Source organism: Varroa jacobsoni, unplaced genomic scaffold (assembly GCF_002532875.2).
Source record: "Varroa jacobsoni isolate VJ856 unplaced genomic scaffold, vjacob_1.0 scaffold_772, whole genome shotgun sequence".
NCBI lineage: Eukaryota > Metazoa > Arthropoda > Arachnida > Mesostigmata > Varroidae > Varroa > Varroa jacobsoni.
The window spans coordinates 260,081-277,456 of NW_019213674.1; the positions used below are offsets into that span (position 1 = coordinate 260,081).

Genomic DNA, 17,376 nt, shown 5'->3' on the forward strand with positions numbered 1-17,376 from the left:
GCAAACAATTTCTTAACATTAATGATTTCAATTGATAATGAATATTATATTTTGCTATTATGTATGCTGTTATTAGAAAGCCAAACTGTGTTAATCAGATAAATAATTGCTTCTTTTACTTATATATACTATTTTGATTTAGCATTGGCCTTTGGTAGACATAAAATTACACCATCTTTAGACACTAATTCACACAAACCCGGATGCGACTTTTCAAAGAACTCTAAACCAATGTAATGTGAACTGACAAGCCTATGTACGGGTGAACCTTTTTATAGAACGAAACTAGAAACATTGAGGACCTTCTAAGCCACCAGACGGTGTCACCTTAAAAAATAAGGTGAGTAAATATAATTGGTTTATGCTTAACAGATTTAATTTCTCAAATGGAGGTTATTCAGGAACAAATAGCCATTGTATTCATATGAATGTTTGCTTGGCATATTTTTCTTATTAATATGTTTCTGCCCCGTATCAGCAAGAAGGAGCATATATAGTGGTTGTTATTATTATGCGGCGTAACTATTATAGGAGTGTATTCTAGTCCCGGTCCTATCTTCACTTACATAGTCTGTACCACGATAGCGCCATATTTGATTGCGTGTCGCTCTTGCTTAGTGTTGCTGCAGTGTCAATGTTTGTATTGAAGTCTGGGTCTGTTCTACCGGCCCAAAGTTCTTGAAGTGTTCTAATGAGGCTATTTGGGACTGTCGCCTGTCTACCGGGTATTCAGCTGTGGTCACATGGGCAAAAAAACCGCTAACCACTTAACGCCTTTAAAGCTTCCTCCTTTAGCCTTTTTTTGCCTCCCCTGTCCAATTCTAGCAATAGTTTGTAACTGTGAACAACAAACTTTTCCCAAGCTTTTGTCTTTTCATCTGTGTGGCTGTCTGTGGCGATCAAGTAAATGTGGAAGAAGGAGAAAATGTGCGCTGATCTGGGAAGCTTCCTTCTAGCAGACACGCTCCAGCGAATCAGCAACGGTCAGAACTATGACTGAATTGTTGTACGTTACCGACAAAACACGATACTGCTGCTGCTGCTGCTGCTGCTGCTGCAGTAGTTGCCTGCATAGGCTTGTCCTGTGTGTTGATGTCTGTTACCGCTGGCTCTCACGGTAACTTCCCGTAGTCAGCAGACGGCCAGGCTAATCGCCGGTTGTTCTGTCAAGAGTCATCGCGCGGGCCTACCCTTGCCAAAAATGGTTACTACCATTGCGGCAGGTTCTTTGACACAGGCGAACCAAAGGCGGGTTCTGCTTTGAGTAGGCAAGGTTGACATCGCTATCACTATAACTACTACTATTGGTAGCACTATCAGCACACGCAGCGACTTCTATAGGACTCTCTGCCATACCCATTACCATCTCTCGCCCCCCATCTGCTTCCTTTCCAGCTTGCGGTCGATCCGTCGTCCCCCGTAAGGTATAAATAAACCCCAGTGCACAAGTCATCGGTTAGAGGAGTAGCGCGGCGAAACACTGGCCGGCAGTTCTTCAGCTAGAAGCGAAGCTGCCACTCAGCAAAAGATGAAGTGTTTCATATTAGTTGGAATGGTCGCCGTGGCTGGTAAGTGTAATGATGAGGGCATGACAAACGACATTAATACCGAGGCAGTACTATGAGCCACAAAGCTCTGCAACAGTGACAGCAGCAATGATAAATCGAACTATTTATAGATAGATAGATAGATAGAGATACAACGAGCTGCGTGTAGTGACGCAAAACAGATCTGTTCCAACCCCTTTCCGCTTTTATGTCCTAAACGTTTGATATGATGCCCATGAATGGGGCGTCAATATTAACGAAATTCTAGCAGTTACGTAATTATAAAGTAAATTTACTTTTTGGACGGTATTTGTTATGAATGTTGGTCCATCTTGTAAAAGAGGAGTTGTGCGAAACATTTGATAGTCGATGTCGATCAAATTAGCGAATGATTAAATTGGACTATCGGATATTTATATCTTTCTTTTTGCATGTACATTATTTTATTTCGACATACACATGTGTGCATGTGGGTCTTAATGAGTGGCTCTGTAAGCACATGCCCTGGAAGTATGGTGCATTGAACACTAGCCAGGACTACGATCTGCTCTGAGGGATAATTTCGTCTAATAAATTGTGTCGTTCATATGGCACCGCCACCACTTCACAGATCGTAAAAAAAAATAAGCAAAAAGAAAAGTGTTGATGACATGTTCAAGTAGTCATCACAGACGGGTACCTTTTGCAATTCTATTTACGTGCACGATGATTATTTGTACTTTTACATTGCCAGTGTGTTTTTTTTTGTTTCGTGCAGTGATTTGTTAACTAGATTTAGTTAGGGCTTATTATTTTCCCTAGCATTGGCAATGGGTGCAATAATGAAAAAATTTGTCTGCGAAAGCGTTTAATCTTCTTCTTCTGTTAGGTCGTTTTCAAGCCATTGCCTTCCTGTGAAGGCCTTTGCGAGTCCAGAATAGCTGTTAGGATGCTAACCCTTCAAGGCCTCCAACATCAACCAGCAAATTACAGCTGGTGACGAACCTTATCTAGTGACATACCAAAATGCAAAGTGTTTTTATCACTTTCAATCTTTTTGTTAAAGCTGTTTATTTGTTATTCGGCTGATCGATCGTATGGAGACTATATGTTGCCTTCTATGTCACGCCAGTAGTGCTTATTAATTTACCCACGACACAGTGCAGCAGTGATAACGTGTCCAATGCAACGTACACATTTGTTATGCGTATTCTGTGCTTAGAACTTGTTGTCGCCTCGGTGATTTCTGGCTGTGCTTACCATTGTGCCTATGCGACCCGTTTTGTTTCGTCGGACTTTAGGAGAGGCCTGGGCTATCATTTGATGGCCGTCTCGATATTACTAGACGCTATCGAACATTCATTGATAGTCAAATATGTCAAGGTCGTGTGAACTTATGGCGGCAGCTGCGGCGGTAACATTAATAAAAAGACCTACACGCCAGAGGAAGAATTATACCGGCGCTGATCGAGGATGCAATGCTTGTTGACGCTGACGGCGACTGCGATAGTGGTATGTGTGACAATGAAAATGTGGTAACGGAGTTAATTGTGTGGCTGTTTGGTAGTCCAAGGGCATCGAAGCACCAAAGAAAGTTTGATAGTGCTGACTATTGAGGCCGTGTGTTGTTGTTGATTTGTTGACTCAACGCTGACCTTGATGACAATCCAAAGGATCGACAACAAATGAAATACATATAACCGCGTTGACCAATGAAAACATACGCCGAGCGAGAGGAAAACAAGTTGTCGTACAGCGAGGTCTTTCGGTTGTTTTCAGTAGACACCGTTGGATACTATTGTCATTTTCTCTTTCGCTGATTTTTAATTGCGATGGATGGCTGTGATGAGATGTGATGTCACCATAGAAATTGAGGAAATTTTACATCATGAATTAATGGTCGATGAGTCATATGCTATATACGGGGCCCGCATGCTTTTAGAAAAACACTTAGATTATAGTTGTTTTAGTCTACGTAATATAGGAAGCACGAAGAGAGTACTAGGTCTGCATATACCTCTATCAAAAATACACCTCGATTCTGCTCTCATTGTTTCCGAAACGTTCTTTATCTTTGAGAGTTTCTTCAGGTATTTTTAACCTTTGGAAGGAGGAAACGCTTGAAGTGGGCTAAATCTGGCCAATACAGGGTTGGGGCAAGGCAGGCAAAGCGATATGTGGAATGCTACATTACGATTTGTGCTCTCGATGTCGTAGCGCACAACTACCCGAGGCCTTTCAACCTTGTCAAGTCTGGACTCATTACCTGTAATGGCGCACTCTTTTTGTTTGAGTACGTTAAGATTCTTCTAAGACACGTTTTATAGGGCCTGCGTTTGTTCAAGATTCCAGTCCTGTGGCACGATTCTTGCTAAACAGCCTTCCAAGACTAGTCTAAGTTGTTTTGGTTGGGATGTCCAACTACATTACGGGTCTTCTAAGGGAGATTCGCCGAATCTTCAATACGAGCTACCTGGCTTCTTGTGACGTTTTTATGCATGCTCTTTTTAACGGAGTGCCCTAAACGACAGTCGGCCCCTACGACCGTGCCCATCAGTTATACACTAAGCATTGATCTAGCCTGGTCCCCAAAAGCCTTCTACAACATCGGGGCTAGTCGTCAGCGTTCAGCTTCGTTCTTTGTGGCGACAAAAACACCAAACCGAGTTGAAAATTTTTCTATTGAAAGACCTTGCAGAATACCAAGCACTTGATGGAGCGTTATAAAGTTTCAATTGTGGATAACTGAAGGGATCGCGAGTGTTGCGCCGCAAATACATTGACGAGTCGGCTATTGGTCGTCAATAGCTAGACATCTTATCAATATCTTTTTTTGACCAAATAATATATGACGTTATCACCGGCGGTCTTCTGGTGATCTTGAACCGGTAATTTGTGAGGTGCACCTGTTGACAACGACAGAAACGAAGAAGAATATAGATAACCTAACTTTTTGAGGCCATATTACGGTGGAATCTTCTGTGGATAATGATACGTGACTCCTTATAACAATGGGCGGTCTGTTGAACAAGTTCAAGTTGTTTTTCTCTTGTAGAAGTTTATTGGAGCACTCATTTCCATTGGCAGCTGCGAACATATATGTAGAGAGCATCACAGTCCATTACACTCAGTATCGCATCCAAGCAAAGATAATTCTCTATGACATCGCAATGTCTACGTCTTAAATTTACTCCTACTATGCCTGATCGTTTCAAAGGCGATGCTTCTTCCTGAAAACCTGAGCCAAAAAACATTGGAGTTCCATTTGATTTAGGTTATTTATTGTATTTATGATAGTGACAAAGCTCCACAGCCCTTAGAGAACACTGAGGAATTGACCGAATGCGGTCATTGATATAAAATCCAGCTTATGAAAGATGGATTAAATGAGAGATCATCGGGGCTGTGTTATTTTACCGATGAACTAGGAAGGACACTTAGATTACTACGGCTTCAAAAGCACCTGGCAATTTTTCTGTCGCAAGCATTTGAAAATATTCTTGGTAGCTAAGTGCACAGCAGACATTGAACGTGTCCGTGATGAGCAATGTCTAAGTTTTTGGGGTTTCACTTTTGAAATTTTCAACAGGGTAGCACCTTACTTGGAGATCATTTACTGGCAGAATATCTTATTTTTCCATTTATTTTTATTTAAGATTTTCTTTTTGGTTCGCATTATTCAAAACGTTCATTGTCTGAGATCCCATCTTTGCGAAAATCTAGGACATCTATTAAAGAGTTTGAATACGCTTCGAAATAGATGATAACATTTTTATTATGGCAGTCACAAGCCGTGACTCGAAAAGGATCCGCCATTTAGCCTTCTCAGCCAAACTGGCGCAGTGCCATCACTCGCAGACAAACGCCTTTCAAATATACGAAGCAATTTAATGACAACAACTCAATCAGTACGGCATGAAGACAATACAAACAAGGGAAACGGTTGCGTCGACAGTTAAGAAACTGACTGGTATTCAATATCGACAAGATGAGCGAATACCGCTACCGTTCGAGGCACAATCATAGTATCACGGCTAGAAAGCTTTGCTGAAAAATGAGAAAGCAATGTCACAGTGTATCAATGGCTACGGTTACAGCGATAACGCAGAGGGAATAGCCGAAGACGGAAGGTGGGAGAATACCGAACGGTCACAATGTCACGTTGGCACAATTTTTCTTTTTCAAGACAACAACAACAACAACAACAGAGGCATCGTCGACTGCGGATGGTAAAATGTAATCGCGGCCTCCCCTACTGACAGCCGAGATAGGGGCTTCAACCCAGTGGCAAACAATCGTATACAACATTAGTGGGGTGGCAATGAGGAAAACATAAACCCACGAAACCCAAGAGCGTAGACATATTGTGGTGATATCGAAATAGCGCTCGATGGCAACTAAGATGGCGACCGTTAAAAATCAAGCCTTGTGCTCCCAACAGTCGGTACCGCCCCGTCGATGAAAGACGACGGGGGCGGATGGTTGTCGGGAGGGCGGCTACGATGAGAAAGGGGAATCGGGGGTTTGGCCGAGGCAAAGCACGCGAGCTGTCCATGGCATCGCCGTCTACATCTGCAGCATGATAGGCAAAGGCAACTTCATTTCAAGATAAAGAAGCCAGCGATATGTGTCCGCGGTGATGATGCTTCCAACTGTGCTAATGCTACTATTTTGCCACCATTAGTACAACAGTTTGCACGGCGCTCGCTTAGGAGGGTCTTCATTCAGTGTTTACGCACAGTGTCTATGAGTCTCACGTATCGCAAAGCAATGCTACCGTCTTATTACAGTAGCAAAACAGTGGAGCGTCACGATGGATCGGCTAGATTAGATAGCTGAACGATGGCATAGGAATCGTGTCACAAGGCGCGGCCATGATGCCGCGACGTTGACAAACGTCACCAATTACTATCCGTTCGGTAGTCTTTCGCAACATTTCGTGTACGCCATAGATACCTTCCCCCGCACCACTGCTTGCCTAAATTGCAGCCGCTAGTTATCGTGTAGTTAAAACGATACGGTTTTTAGTCGGTAGATCGGCGCTGGGATAGTTACTGTGGGCGTTGCCATACGGCAGCCGACTCCAGCCAAAACGATTAAGGGAAAAGGCGAAATAGAAACAACGATGTGTGGAGGCTGGATATTTTTTTTACTCCTGTTAGCTAGCTAGCTAGATTGTTTCTTCCTCTATGTGACATTGCCCAGTAGGCAACAATCGTTAACATCAGTTACCGTGTTCTACAACCTGATGCCAATGTTTTGGTTAATATAGAATTTACGGCTCCGAGACAATGCTCATAACATTCTTGTAATTACTCGCTAAAAATAGAATAGTTTTTTAAGGAAGCCGATTGTAAACGACGGGTAATAACTGAGATGAAACGAAAATGATTAAACTATTGGTTGCCAACCGTAGACTTCGGGTGAAAGGGCGTAACTACGTGACGCATGCGGGTCGCGTATATTGGCTGAAAAATATTGGTGTTATTAGACTTTAAGTATTCGCAGAACTCTACGCATTTATTCATTACATATTTATGTGTGTTCTTTGATAATCACAGATGTCATTGTTCGCATGTTATTGTTATTATAGCAAAACAGTATGTTGTCCCGGGGGTGTGGGGTCGATTCAAATAAGTTAGAGACAACTACGTATATGAAGCAAAATTGTAGGAGTGTGTAACGTGGAAATGTTAGCGTTAACATTATAGTAGATCTAGCACTCACTGGATGACCACTCAAACAAAGTCCAAGCCGGAAAGTTCTAATCGAGGGCGCTTGATATCGGTCTTTTACAGTGGAAGGTGCATCTAAGCCTGTTTTGCCTGTGGAGCAAATAGTGTTATACTGTGTAGTGGTAATCGATATAATGCAAGGTGCGACGAACTTATATTATTGTACAGAGAAGACTCAGTTATAGATATCATGCGTATGAACAATGATGAAAGGTTACAGCTAAAGTAAAAGGGTACGAAGCCCTAATGGACATTATGTTACTGAAATATCTTCGGAGACAGACCTTAAACTGCCTTTTCAATCAAATACTAGATATTGTAATAGACACCATCCTGGGATCACCCTACAGGACATTCTCTGTACAAATTTGAGACATTTTATTATCTTATTATTGTTACTATTATCATTACTTTCATTCCTTTGGCCATCACTTCTAGTTTACGTCCGATTTCGAGGTTGTATACAATCAACAGAAAAAAAGTTAACCAGTCTAGGTCAATTTGTCTTCACCGTTGGGCAGAACCCGTTTGGGTTTGATGACAAAACAGAAATATTTATTATGTCCCTAAATAGTAATATAAATATGTTTCTATACTCCACTGAAGAACGTAACGTGTGAGAAAAAGTGGGTTCCGAAGAAAATACAAATAATCGGACTGTAGGTTTTCGGAATAGAGTTCTGCGAATAGTTACTATTTATACAAGTTAATAATACAGAAAACACCGAGACTTAGCATAGAGGGACGCTGCAAATCGATTCCGGCTGTTAAATGCCGAGCTCTTCACACCTTGATATTACTAAATACGTTCACCGAGTGACAAAAGTCGCAGAGGCCATTAATGCAACTATGATTGCATGATCATCTCAATTATAATTATTACTACCGGTGTAGGTTCTTAAAGGCGTTATTGTTCTTATTATAAGAAGCAAAGCGTAGTCAACACAGGCTTTCACCGGCACAGTCTGGTAATAATCGTCGTTCATTGCAAATGTCCTTAAAATGGTCGGTCGTAGGCACCAATAGCGCCCAAATCCATCGACCCCCAAAAATCAACGATCAACACCCGGCAGGTGGTTGCAGTAAACCCTGTGCCACTACCCTTGTGTACGAAGCGTTACTCCCTTTCTTCGAATGTCGCTAGCTGGTTGTATAGGACGCTGCCTAGCCACAACGTCTCTGGGCCTGCTGCAAATTACGTTACGTAACATTATCACCCCTCGAAAGATTTGGATCTACCAAAATGCACGTCCACTTTCGTATCAACCAACAGCCGACACATACAGCAGGGCTGCAGGCTTCAGTATACGTAGCTGCGTAACCGTATGTCCCCTGTAAAACAAAATCGATTAACTATTCATTCGCCGATATATACATATAAAGCGAAGCTTTGTTGTACCTCAGCTATAAAATAGTCATTAGTTCAGCATAATTTCAAGTACCGTCGCCATCTGAAACGCTCGAGCCGTGTCGGCTAAAAGAATACAATGGTAATATGACAAGATTTTCTATTTTGCATCGTAGAACAAAATGTCAGAAGTTGATTTGCTTTATTGACTGTAGATAAACATCAAGGGCTTTGTTAGCACGCGCTGCAAGCGTCAACGATGCGCTTGATAAGACGCAGAAAAGAGTTAAGTCGAGAAAAATAGATGCTGTTATCGCTGCTCCTATAGAACGTTTACGCGCGCGCAAAAATAAATAGCGGGTACGCAACTGGAACTATTTTGAAAAACAGGTTTATTGTTAATTGAAACATAGTATTTGCTAATATTGTACATCAATAAAAAAACAGGGTATAAAAAAGTCAAGGCGGCAAATTAACAACATCATGTTAGACACGGTACATAGTTATTGCATGCGAAGATCGAAGTTCGCGGTGCCAGGTCTTGCGGTGCAACATTTTGCTTAGACCACGAGTGAAGACCTGATTGATTACATTTCACGGAGTGGCATATCCTTTCATAAAGGTGTACGTGAGCGGACTCGAATGAAGAAGACCCGAAGTGTTAACGTAACCAATTGAGCACAAGAATAAACCTTCATTGTCCAATTTTTGATGCGGTATGCTATTCTATGTAAGATGTTGTATTGTAAAAGCTGGTTCACTAAATAAATACCACCTTTTCTCGTACCACCTTGCGCGTTCGTTATGCGCATAAACACGCCACCTGCATGAATAGCATTCATAGGCACTAGGACCTTGAGTTAATTTAAAGCCTTTTTTTTTCGCCTTAAAGGCTCATTTTGAGTGAGACAAGAGAGTGAATGAATAACTTGTCGTTTCTATTAATATGCGCAATAGTCAATTCTTCATATTTGAAAGTTCGTTCATGAAGTGTTGCATACGCCACCATATTTTCCAAGTTCGTTCACATATACACCAGATAAAGGTTCCGATCCGGTACTACTTTGAAGATTATCATCACTACGGAATATATGCATGAAAAGATTCGAAAAAAAACGATGAGCTACAGTAACGCCTGTTCTTCAATATTAGTTGTACGTCAGAAGTACACTGGACTTTGACTTAGTTGAAATGATTCCACGGAAACCCTTGTATAAGCAACGTATCTTGTTTTCAAAAAATGTACGCGATTCATGACGATGTACGACGCGTACGATATGGCGAACCATTCATGAACAGTATATAAACGTATACTGTGGTATGCTAAATTTTAATTAATTTTGTCTACTGTCTGTTATGTTATGAGGCTATTTTAAAGTTCGCGGTAGGTACAAACTACGTTAGATTAGGAATTCTAGTTCCTTTGAGCTTTCGGAGCATTTTACTTTACTCAAACTTTCAATAATAAATTAAGTTGTCTGCTTACGAAAATGATTCTAATATTTGTAAGCAAAGACAATTATTGCTACTTAATCACATTTATTGAACCTAAGGAAACAGTTAGATAAAATTAAATAGGGATCCTAGCGAGTTTTTTTTATACCATATTGATCATATCAAGGACCCGATAATGTTTTGAGAGGTCGCTGCAAGAAGTCCCATTATTAACCGGAGAAGCATTTTGCGCATAGCTTCATAATTCGGTTATGATCGCATATATTTGCCTTTTTGTAAAGCTGAATAGCCATTTGTTAGCACCTACTAAAAGTGCACCAAAGTCAATATACCGAAAAATCGTTAGCCGTCTGCATAAACATACAAATGTCAAGGCCCATAAAAAATAGTACCATCATCATAGTACTGTCTATTTGTCTTTAATTAACGCCTGTTCGGTTACGATCCACCTACTACTATAATTTTCAAGAAAAAACAAAGACACGAAGGGTTTTTCTGATAATTTCGGTCCAGTTGTGAAACAGATTTTCAAAGATTCAAACGAACTACAAGGTACCCTAAACTTGATAGAATAAAATGTTTGCCGCAGCGCAAAGCATGAAGCTTACGGCTGTAATTATTTGTTTTATTGGCTAAATCTGATGCCTCTCATTGCAGAAATAGGTATCGTGCAAACCCATTAGACCAAGGGAAAATAGTAACAAGTAGCTTGTTTGCCAAAAACTATTTTTTTTCTTTAGCCGAAGTTTTTGACGGTAGTACAATATATAGTCGAGTGTTTCGCCTCGCGAATTGTCCATTGTAATGTCGGCTAATTAATGAAGACGTCATTTTCACCTCACAATTTTGTATTTGCAGTATCGGGCCAACGAGTGGCAGATAGCAAGCACTGCAAGAAACCTGACGGCCTATTTCCCCACGATCAATACTGCGATTATTACTATGACTGCCAGGACGGTGAAGCCGTGTTGCAGGCCTGCCCTAACGGATTGGCTTTTGCAGGCAAAAAAAAGGCAAGCTATTTCGATACTTAAGTCGCACACTATAATTATCAAAGAACTCAAGGGCAATCTATTTGAAACTTCTGCTTAAGGAGACCAACTAGCACCAATAACAGTCAAAGCTATAGCTGCGCTATTTATGAAACTACCTAATTTCCTATGTGTATAATCTACTTTTTTTTTTTTTATTAACTGTACACGGATGCCTACCCAATTGAAAGTGTAGTTTCCTGCTATACTGGTATTCAAATTCGGAATGGAAACAAATGGATCTTGCTCCTAAGAAAGACTCGTCTTTTAGCACAACTGAAAGAGATGCAGACTCCGTATCCTGCAAGCACAAAAAGTTTCAGTAGTACTACGTGTTTTACGTTCAGAAACTCATACATGAATTTATCGCACATGTTTTTGGCCAGTTGTTTGTGCTCGATAGGCAATCTCACTGACATACATCGGAGTTTATTGTCAAAGTAAAAATGGCACGACTAACCTAATTGCTGCAAGGCCACCCATTCGTCTTCAGGGTTTGTTAGAGAACTGCGATTATCCCCACAAAGTGGGATGTCCGGATGAAGATAGCCGGGTTATGGGGCAAACTCCGGAGAGTTCAGAGAACTGCCACTGGAAATACGGCATCTTCGCTCACGCCACGTCATGTACTCGCTATTGGCAATGCTGGAATAGTACTGCTACAAATCAGCAATGCCCATTCTCTCTACTGTATAACGATGCAGCTCACGCCTGCGACTGGCCAGATAATGTACCTGACTGCCAGAAACATCGTGAGTTGATTTTGACGTTTGTTTCTTTGCTTTTACTTTAAGGTAAGGCGTTTTCGAGGTCTATACATTGCTACAGTGAAGCGTATATACGCGACTTATCTACTCGATGGCTTGCTTTCATTTACAAAGCCTTTTTCAATTATCTGCTTTTTAATTCATAGCCATATGCAAGGATGTCGCCAACGGTCCTATTCCGATCGAGAAATCCTGTGCACGTTATTGGCTCTGCGTCGGTGGCTACCCTCGCCTCCAGCGCTGCTCTGCTGGACTGGCCTTCAATCCTGACACCCTCAAGTGCGAATTAGACCACACTGTTCCTGGCTGTGAGCCTCCACCGTCCGATGTTGAATCTGACGAAGAAGAACGTTCTGGTCCCAAGCAAAATCCCCGCTTGCAGTCACCCCCGCCCCGCTCGCAGTCACCTCCTCCCAGATTGCAGCCAGCTCCTCAGACGCGGCCAGTTGCCCGACCCATTCAGCAAATTGTACAGCGTCCATTGCCGCCGTCTCCTCAGGTCGTCCCCGCTCTACTGCCCCCTTCGCAGCCAGCATTTCGGCCAGAACCTGCGGTTCAACAGTTCCGACCTCAGTCGGTAGCACAGCAGACCGAAACCCCTGAATATGAGTACGAAGACGACGAGACTACGGAAGCACCCACCACGCAACGTCCACGCAGGAGGCCCACCCAGTTCGGAAAGTAGGAAACTTGTACACATAACTCTGTGTCCCGTTGGACGATCAGATGTCGTGGATGAGAAACACTATTTGACCGTCATCCCGAAAGGCGACTTCCACATAAAACAAAAACATTTCGTGACGGACAAGCCCAGTCACGTGCTTAGGATCTGCCAAAACACAGATTTCGACGTTACCTCGATAACTATTTGTTTACCGCGGATAGAAAAAAAAAAAAAAAGAAAATCTCTTGATGAGAGCACTTGTTTTAGCACATGGATGCAATCTTCGGAGGTTCGTAGGAAGGAGTAGCGAGCCCAACAATTTGAGGGGTTAGTAGTCTCCAGAGAATCTAAGCTTGGAGATACTAGAACACCAAAATCAACACTAATTATATAATATTATCTAAAGCAGCGATCTGACGGATATAAATAATCACAGCAGCTATACGGTTGACTCAGCGAAAAATTTATTAATGATCATCAATCGTATCAGTTAGGAATTGATTAGCTGACGAAAAGTGGGCGGAGGAAAAAGAGAAACAAAAAAAAAAACGAAGTTCACGAGCACATTCACAATTGTACATAGTCTGCTACATACGACAGCGACCACATAAATCATCATCGAAGATCGACAACAAGAATGACTCAAAATAATTATAATAATAACAGAATATCTGACCCATATTATGGAATGACATTAATTATTATCATTAATAATATAATAAATAAAGTAACATGTATTGTTTTTTGTGGACGAATTTAGGTGCGAATCATTATATATACGTATTTAGTAAACAGGTAGAGCAAGAAATTTGTGAAATTAATTAACATTATTTTACATATATCATCTTTTCTATATCTAGCACAATTTACAAAAAATCTGACAAACATTTTATTAATCAGATACCTTTATTCATAAAGCGATTAAAATAAATCGGTTATGACAGGTCGGGTTGAACGTAGATTTGTTCAGTGTGACTTGCATAATCAATATTTATGTTTTGTTAGCGCCTAACTATAAAAATAAAATATAATCAATGCAATAAAACAAGATTTTCAGGGCATTTAGCTACAGCACCTTCGGAGTCTAATTTACCTACTGATACAAAGCGCTGCCGCGACCCTGGCCCATGTAGAATTGCTACCGGGACACCATAGATAATAGTTTTGGCTTGTTTGATTTGATGCTCCGATAAAAATGGGAAACTTTGTCGTCTGATAAGCCTTAAGAAGAGTACCTTGTAGCGGTAGGAGTGTCCTTGAAAAAGACCACTATTGAAGTCCTACTGCGCCTTCTGTTTTGCAGCCGTACAAAAAGTCTTCGACAAGTGGTTGAGCTGTACTAGGTGTCTAGTCGACCTGTCTAGAACCGGTACTCTATAGAAATATAATTGCATATTTGAAGATATTCACGAAACTTTCTTATAAATCAAAACAGTCTTTAGTTAATGGTCTGGCGGGATGTTGGATGGAGCCGTTAGCATTACTTCATCCGAGCGTAAAATATGACGTTCATCACCATACGCAACATTATGCATTCATGATGTGTGCAGAAAGCACACAGAGAAAATGGTATGCACAACAGGTAATCAATAAAAAAGAAGCCGACCTCTACGCCCGCCCTATTAAAGTCATGTCTAAATGCCCTGATATCACTGGCTGACGTTTGCTTTGCTTTGTACCACATCTTGTGTATAATAAAAAAAAAAAATTATATTGGAAGTATTAGCCAATATAATTGCCACTAGGTTATAATACTATTGCCATATAGAGTATGATGATATATTTTGATATATAATAGAGCAAAACGATGGAAAAATGCTTCAGAAAATACACGTAGATAAGGAGAGAGCAGCCGCTTCTTTGGCAGGTTTTAAAGGAATATCTATAAACGTAAAACGTGAAAATATTTAAGCAAAGGTAACTGCAATATAATCAGCAATTTTTCTGTTAATTGTCGAACTAGCTGTGACGCTTGTAACTAACACTGTGTATTTTTCTATGAAGAAAGCGTGATATTATACATTTATAGTTGCTATAAGGTGACCTGTGTACGAACTTCACCAAAAATCACGTACTCCAAGTCTTACCCGAATGTCCTAACCCTTCATATTCTCTCGGTAACAAGTTAGACTGTCTTTCACAACTTGGAAGCGTCTCAGTCTAGGAAGTGAGAAGCAGCGCCTTTTCTATTTATTTGTCTTTTTCCTTTTGAACGTTTCTCAAGCCAAATTGTAGTGTTTTCTGTGTTGAATTCCTTCCTAAATTCTAATAGCAATCTGAGAGCTATAAATAAACGAAGGACACTGTCAGCTTCGGCATAGCCATAAACATTTCGAGTGTTACATGCAATAATGCCATTAAATATAACTCAAAAGGCTCGCTCTCGGCCTCGGTCTAGCTACAAATTTTAACCTAAATCCCCGCACGTATTCCTGTGTCTTGCAGGCAAACAGGACACCATGGAATCATTGTATATTCTTGCTTCATACGGTCTGAAAACCGCAGAGGATTGTTCTCGTTTGCGTTATATAGTCCTGATTTCTGCTACTTCATTTTATGCGATAATCTATTCAACCAAAATGGTCTTATCTGTAATACTCAGGAAACAGGAGGCAATTCTACTGTTTTCTCAGTTGTGGTTTTGCAGATGGGCATAGTGCCGAACGAGGTACGCGTACCCTAATAGTAATTCTCGTTCGTCTTCATCATATATATATATATATACCAAAAAACAAATCCATTTTTTGTTGGTGCGCAAGAAATTCTATTCGCAAAATCGTTCTCGCTAGAAGATATAGCTTTGATTTTAAAAATTGAAAAGGCATATGCTATATAACTAGCGGATGCATATTTAAGCTTCTTTACACATGTATGCGTAGTTTCGTAGTGCTACCTGAAAAGCCAAACAATATTTGTCGCCGCAACCTTCATACATACCTATGTCGATTCTCCACCATATATTTTGATTCATGCGAGTTCCAATACTGGATTGCTCATTGACATCAGGGACTGATGCATCGAACTTCGCGCCTGGAAGTGTTTTGGAAATATAACAAAACTCATCAAATATGTGAAGTTCCTGTCGGTGTAAAATACGTCACAGACTTGTCGGTGGGTTTGATCATTTAATCAGAATGTGATGAAATTGGCAGACTTCGTAAACGTTTCATAGATCTTACTGTCAATCTGACGAATGCCAAGTTAGATCGAATGTTCGCTGCACCCCGTTGAATGATTTGATGAAGAAGCAATAGGCGGTAAATTCATGACAGGTGGTCCTTCTATGCCGACAACGATAACCGGCACGCTAAGCATCTAATACATGTGCCTATGTTTTCCATAAAGCGGTATCTACTTATACCCTATGATGCTCCCCAGAAGTTTTTTCCAAATCCCCAAAATCGGGACCGACAGTTTTCGCGACATCCACGTTCAGAACAGCGCCGTTCAGATCGCCAATACAGAATGCAGATGCATCGCTGAACTTGCCGTTCCTCATGCATGCCCCAGATGTAGACGAATCAAACAGACAGCGGGGTTTAATTGCTCCCCATGTATTTAGATTTTGTCTCAGTGCAAACAAGCGCTTGAGTAAAGCATTTAGCGTTTGACAGCTGTATAGAATATTACGTGCGGTTAGCGATGTAGTTTGTGTCCTTTAAGAAGGACTTCGTATTGGAAATTAGGCGAAATTAAAAATAGGCTAAATAAAAAAATTAGGTTAAAGTCTTCGAAAAAAAATTCTATTATGGGTAATACCGTAAGCCAAATATTGGTATCTTGCATATATTCAGCTTTGTTGCTTCTGCCACAGAATTGGAAAATTTAATCGGAAAGTCGACTCCAAAGAAGATGATGTTCCGCATATCAATTGGAAATAGTGAAGATTATTTGACGGCTTCAGCATAAGATTGTCGTTGAGATAAAACCCTAGCGTGTACAAAATTATTACTACGGTTTTGATGGAATCCATTTTACCAAGAAGCAAAGATGCGATCGAGCAGCAGAGAATGTATTGATTGATTATAAACACTGAATAGAACAGTTCAGTAAATGATCTTCCCTGCAACTAACTAAAGATGACTACGCTCAACTAAGTTACTTATTTGGTTAGAATCCATTAAAAAATTAACCAAAAACACAAATTAGCTAATCGAGACTTCAGTGCGATATCAGATTCTAGTCTTTAAATTCAAATGTCGGGAAGGGAAGGGGAGGGTCGAATCCCACCTCTGATATCGGTGCCATCAAGTCCCTTGATCACAGGTCTCTAAGATCGAAAAGACTCTCTGTCGATGTTCGCAATGATAACGTTCTCCTTCTTCTTCTTTTTTTAGCATTTTAGTTTTATGTTGTTTTGTTAACTTCATTTTTCAAAATGTTGTACTATGAATGTAATGTAAAAAAAATGTCTTGTATTATTATTATACGTGACTAGACAAGAAGTAGGAGCCGTAGCTAAGGTATGTTGCTCTACTGGCGTCGGATATACCATTACAGATGTGATCAATATCTCAAATACAGCCTACAACGGAAAACATTCAGTCACCTACTGTGCTTTGTGGACCTAGCAGTCATTGTAAGTGAAAAGCCTTTAGGGTTTAGTCGAGTTAGTATACGAGCCACAGATGCTTTCCCTTGCACGAGGTTTTTAAAGTCATCGGAGATCTCTGCTAGGATCATCGAGTTGAAGGCATACGATGCCGCCAAGGGCATTACTGTCGTAGAGTGGCGTTCACGTCATCTAATTCTGTCTATACTAAAAATATCCGAGCGGGAAAAAATATCGCCTTTCTGACCATTTTCTGTCCACAACTACGATATTCGCTGCTAAATGTTATAGCTTTGCT

General features: G+C 40.7%; 1 protein-coding gene across 2 annotated transcripts; it reads left to right on the forward strand.

Annotated features, from left to right (window-relative positions):
• Positions 1-1,432: 1,432 nt before the first annotated feature.
• On the forward strand, positions 1,433-13,281 carry LOC111263513 (protein obstructor-E). 2 transcript variants are annotated; one of them, XM_022838645.2, is made up of 4 exons: positions 1,433-1,568; positions 10,923-11,077; positions 11,589-11,847; positions 12,009-13,281. In XM_022838645.2, the coding sequence occupies exons 1-4, from the start codon at positions 1,529-1,531 to the stop codon at positions 12,545-12,547; spliced, it is 993 nt and encodes a 330-aa protein (XP_022694380.1). In that variant the 5' UTR covers positions 1,433-1,528; the 3' UTR covers positions 12,548-13,281. The 2 variants fall into 2 exon arrangements, with proteins under 2 accessions (XP_022694380.1, XP_022694381.1); XM_022838646.1 differs by lacking the exon at positions 1,433-1,568 and adding an exon at positions 2,990-3,038.
• Positions 13,282-17,376: the final 4,095 nt, after the last annotated feature.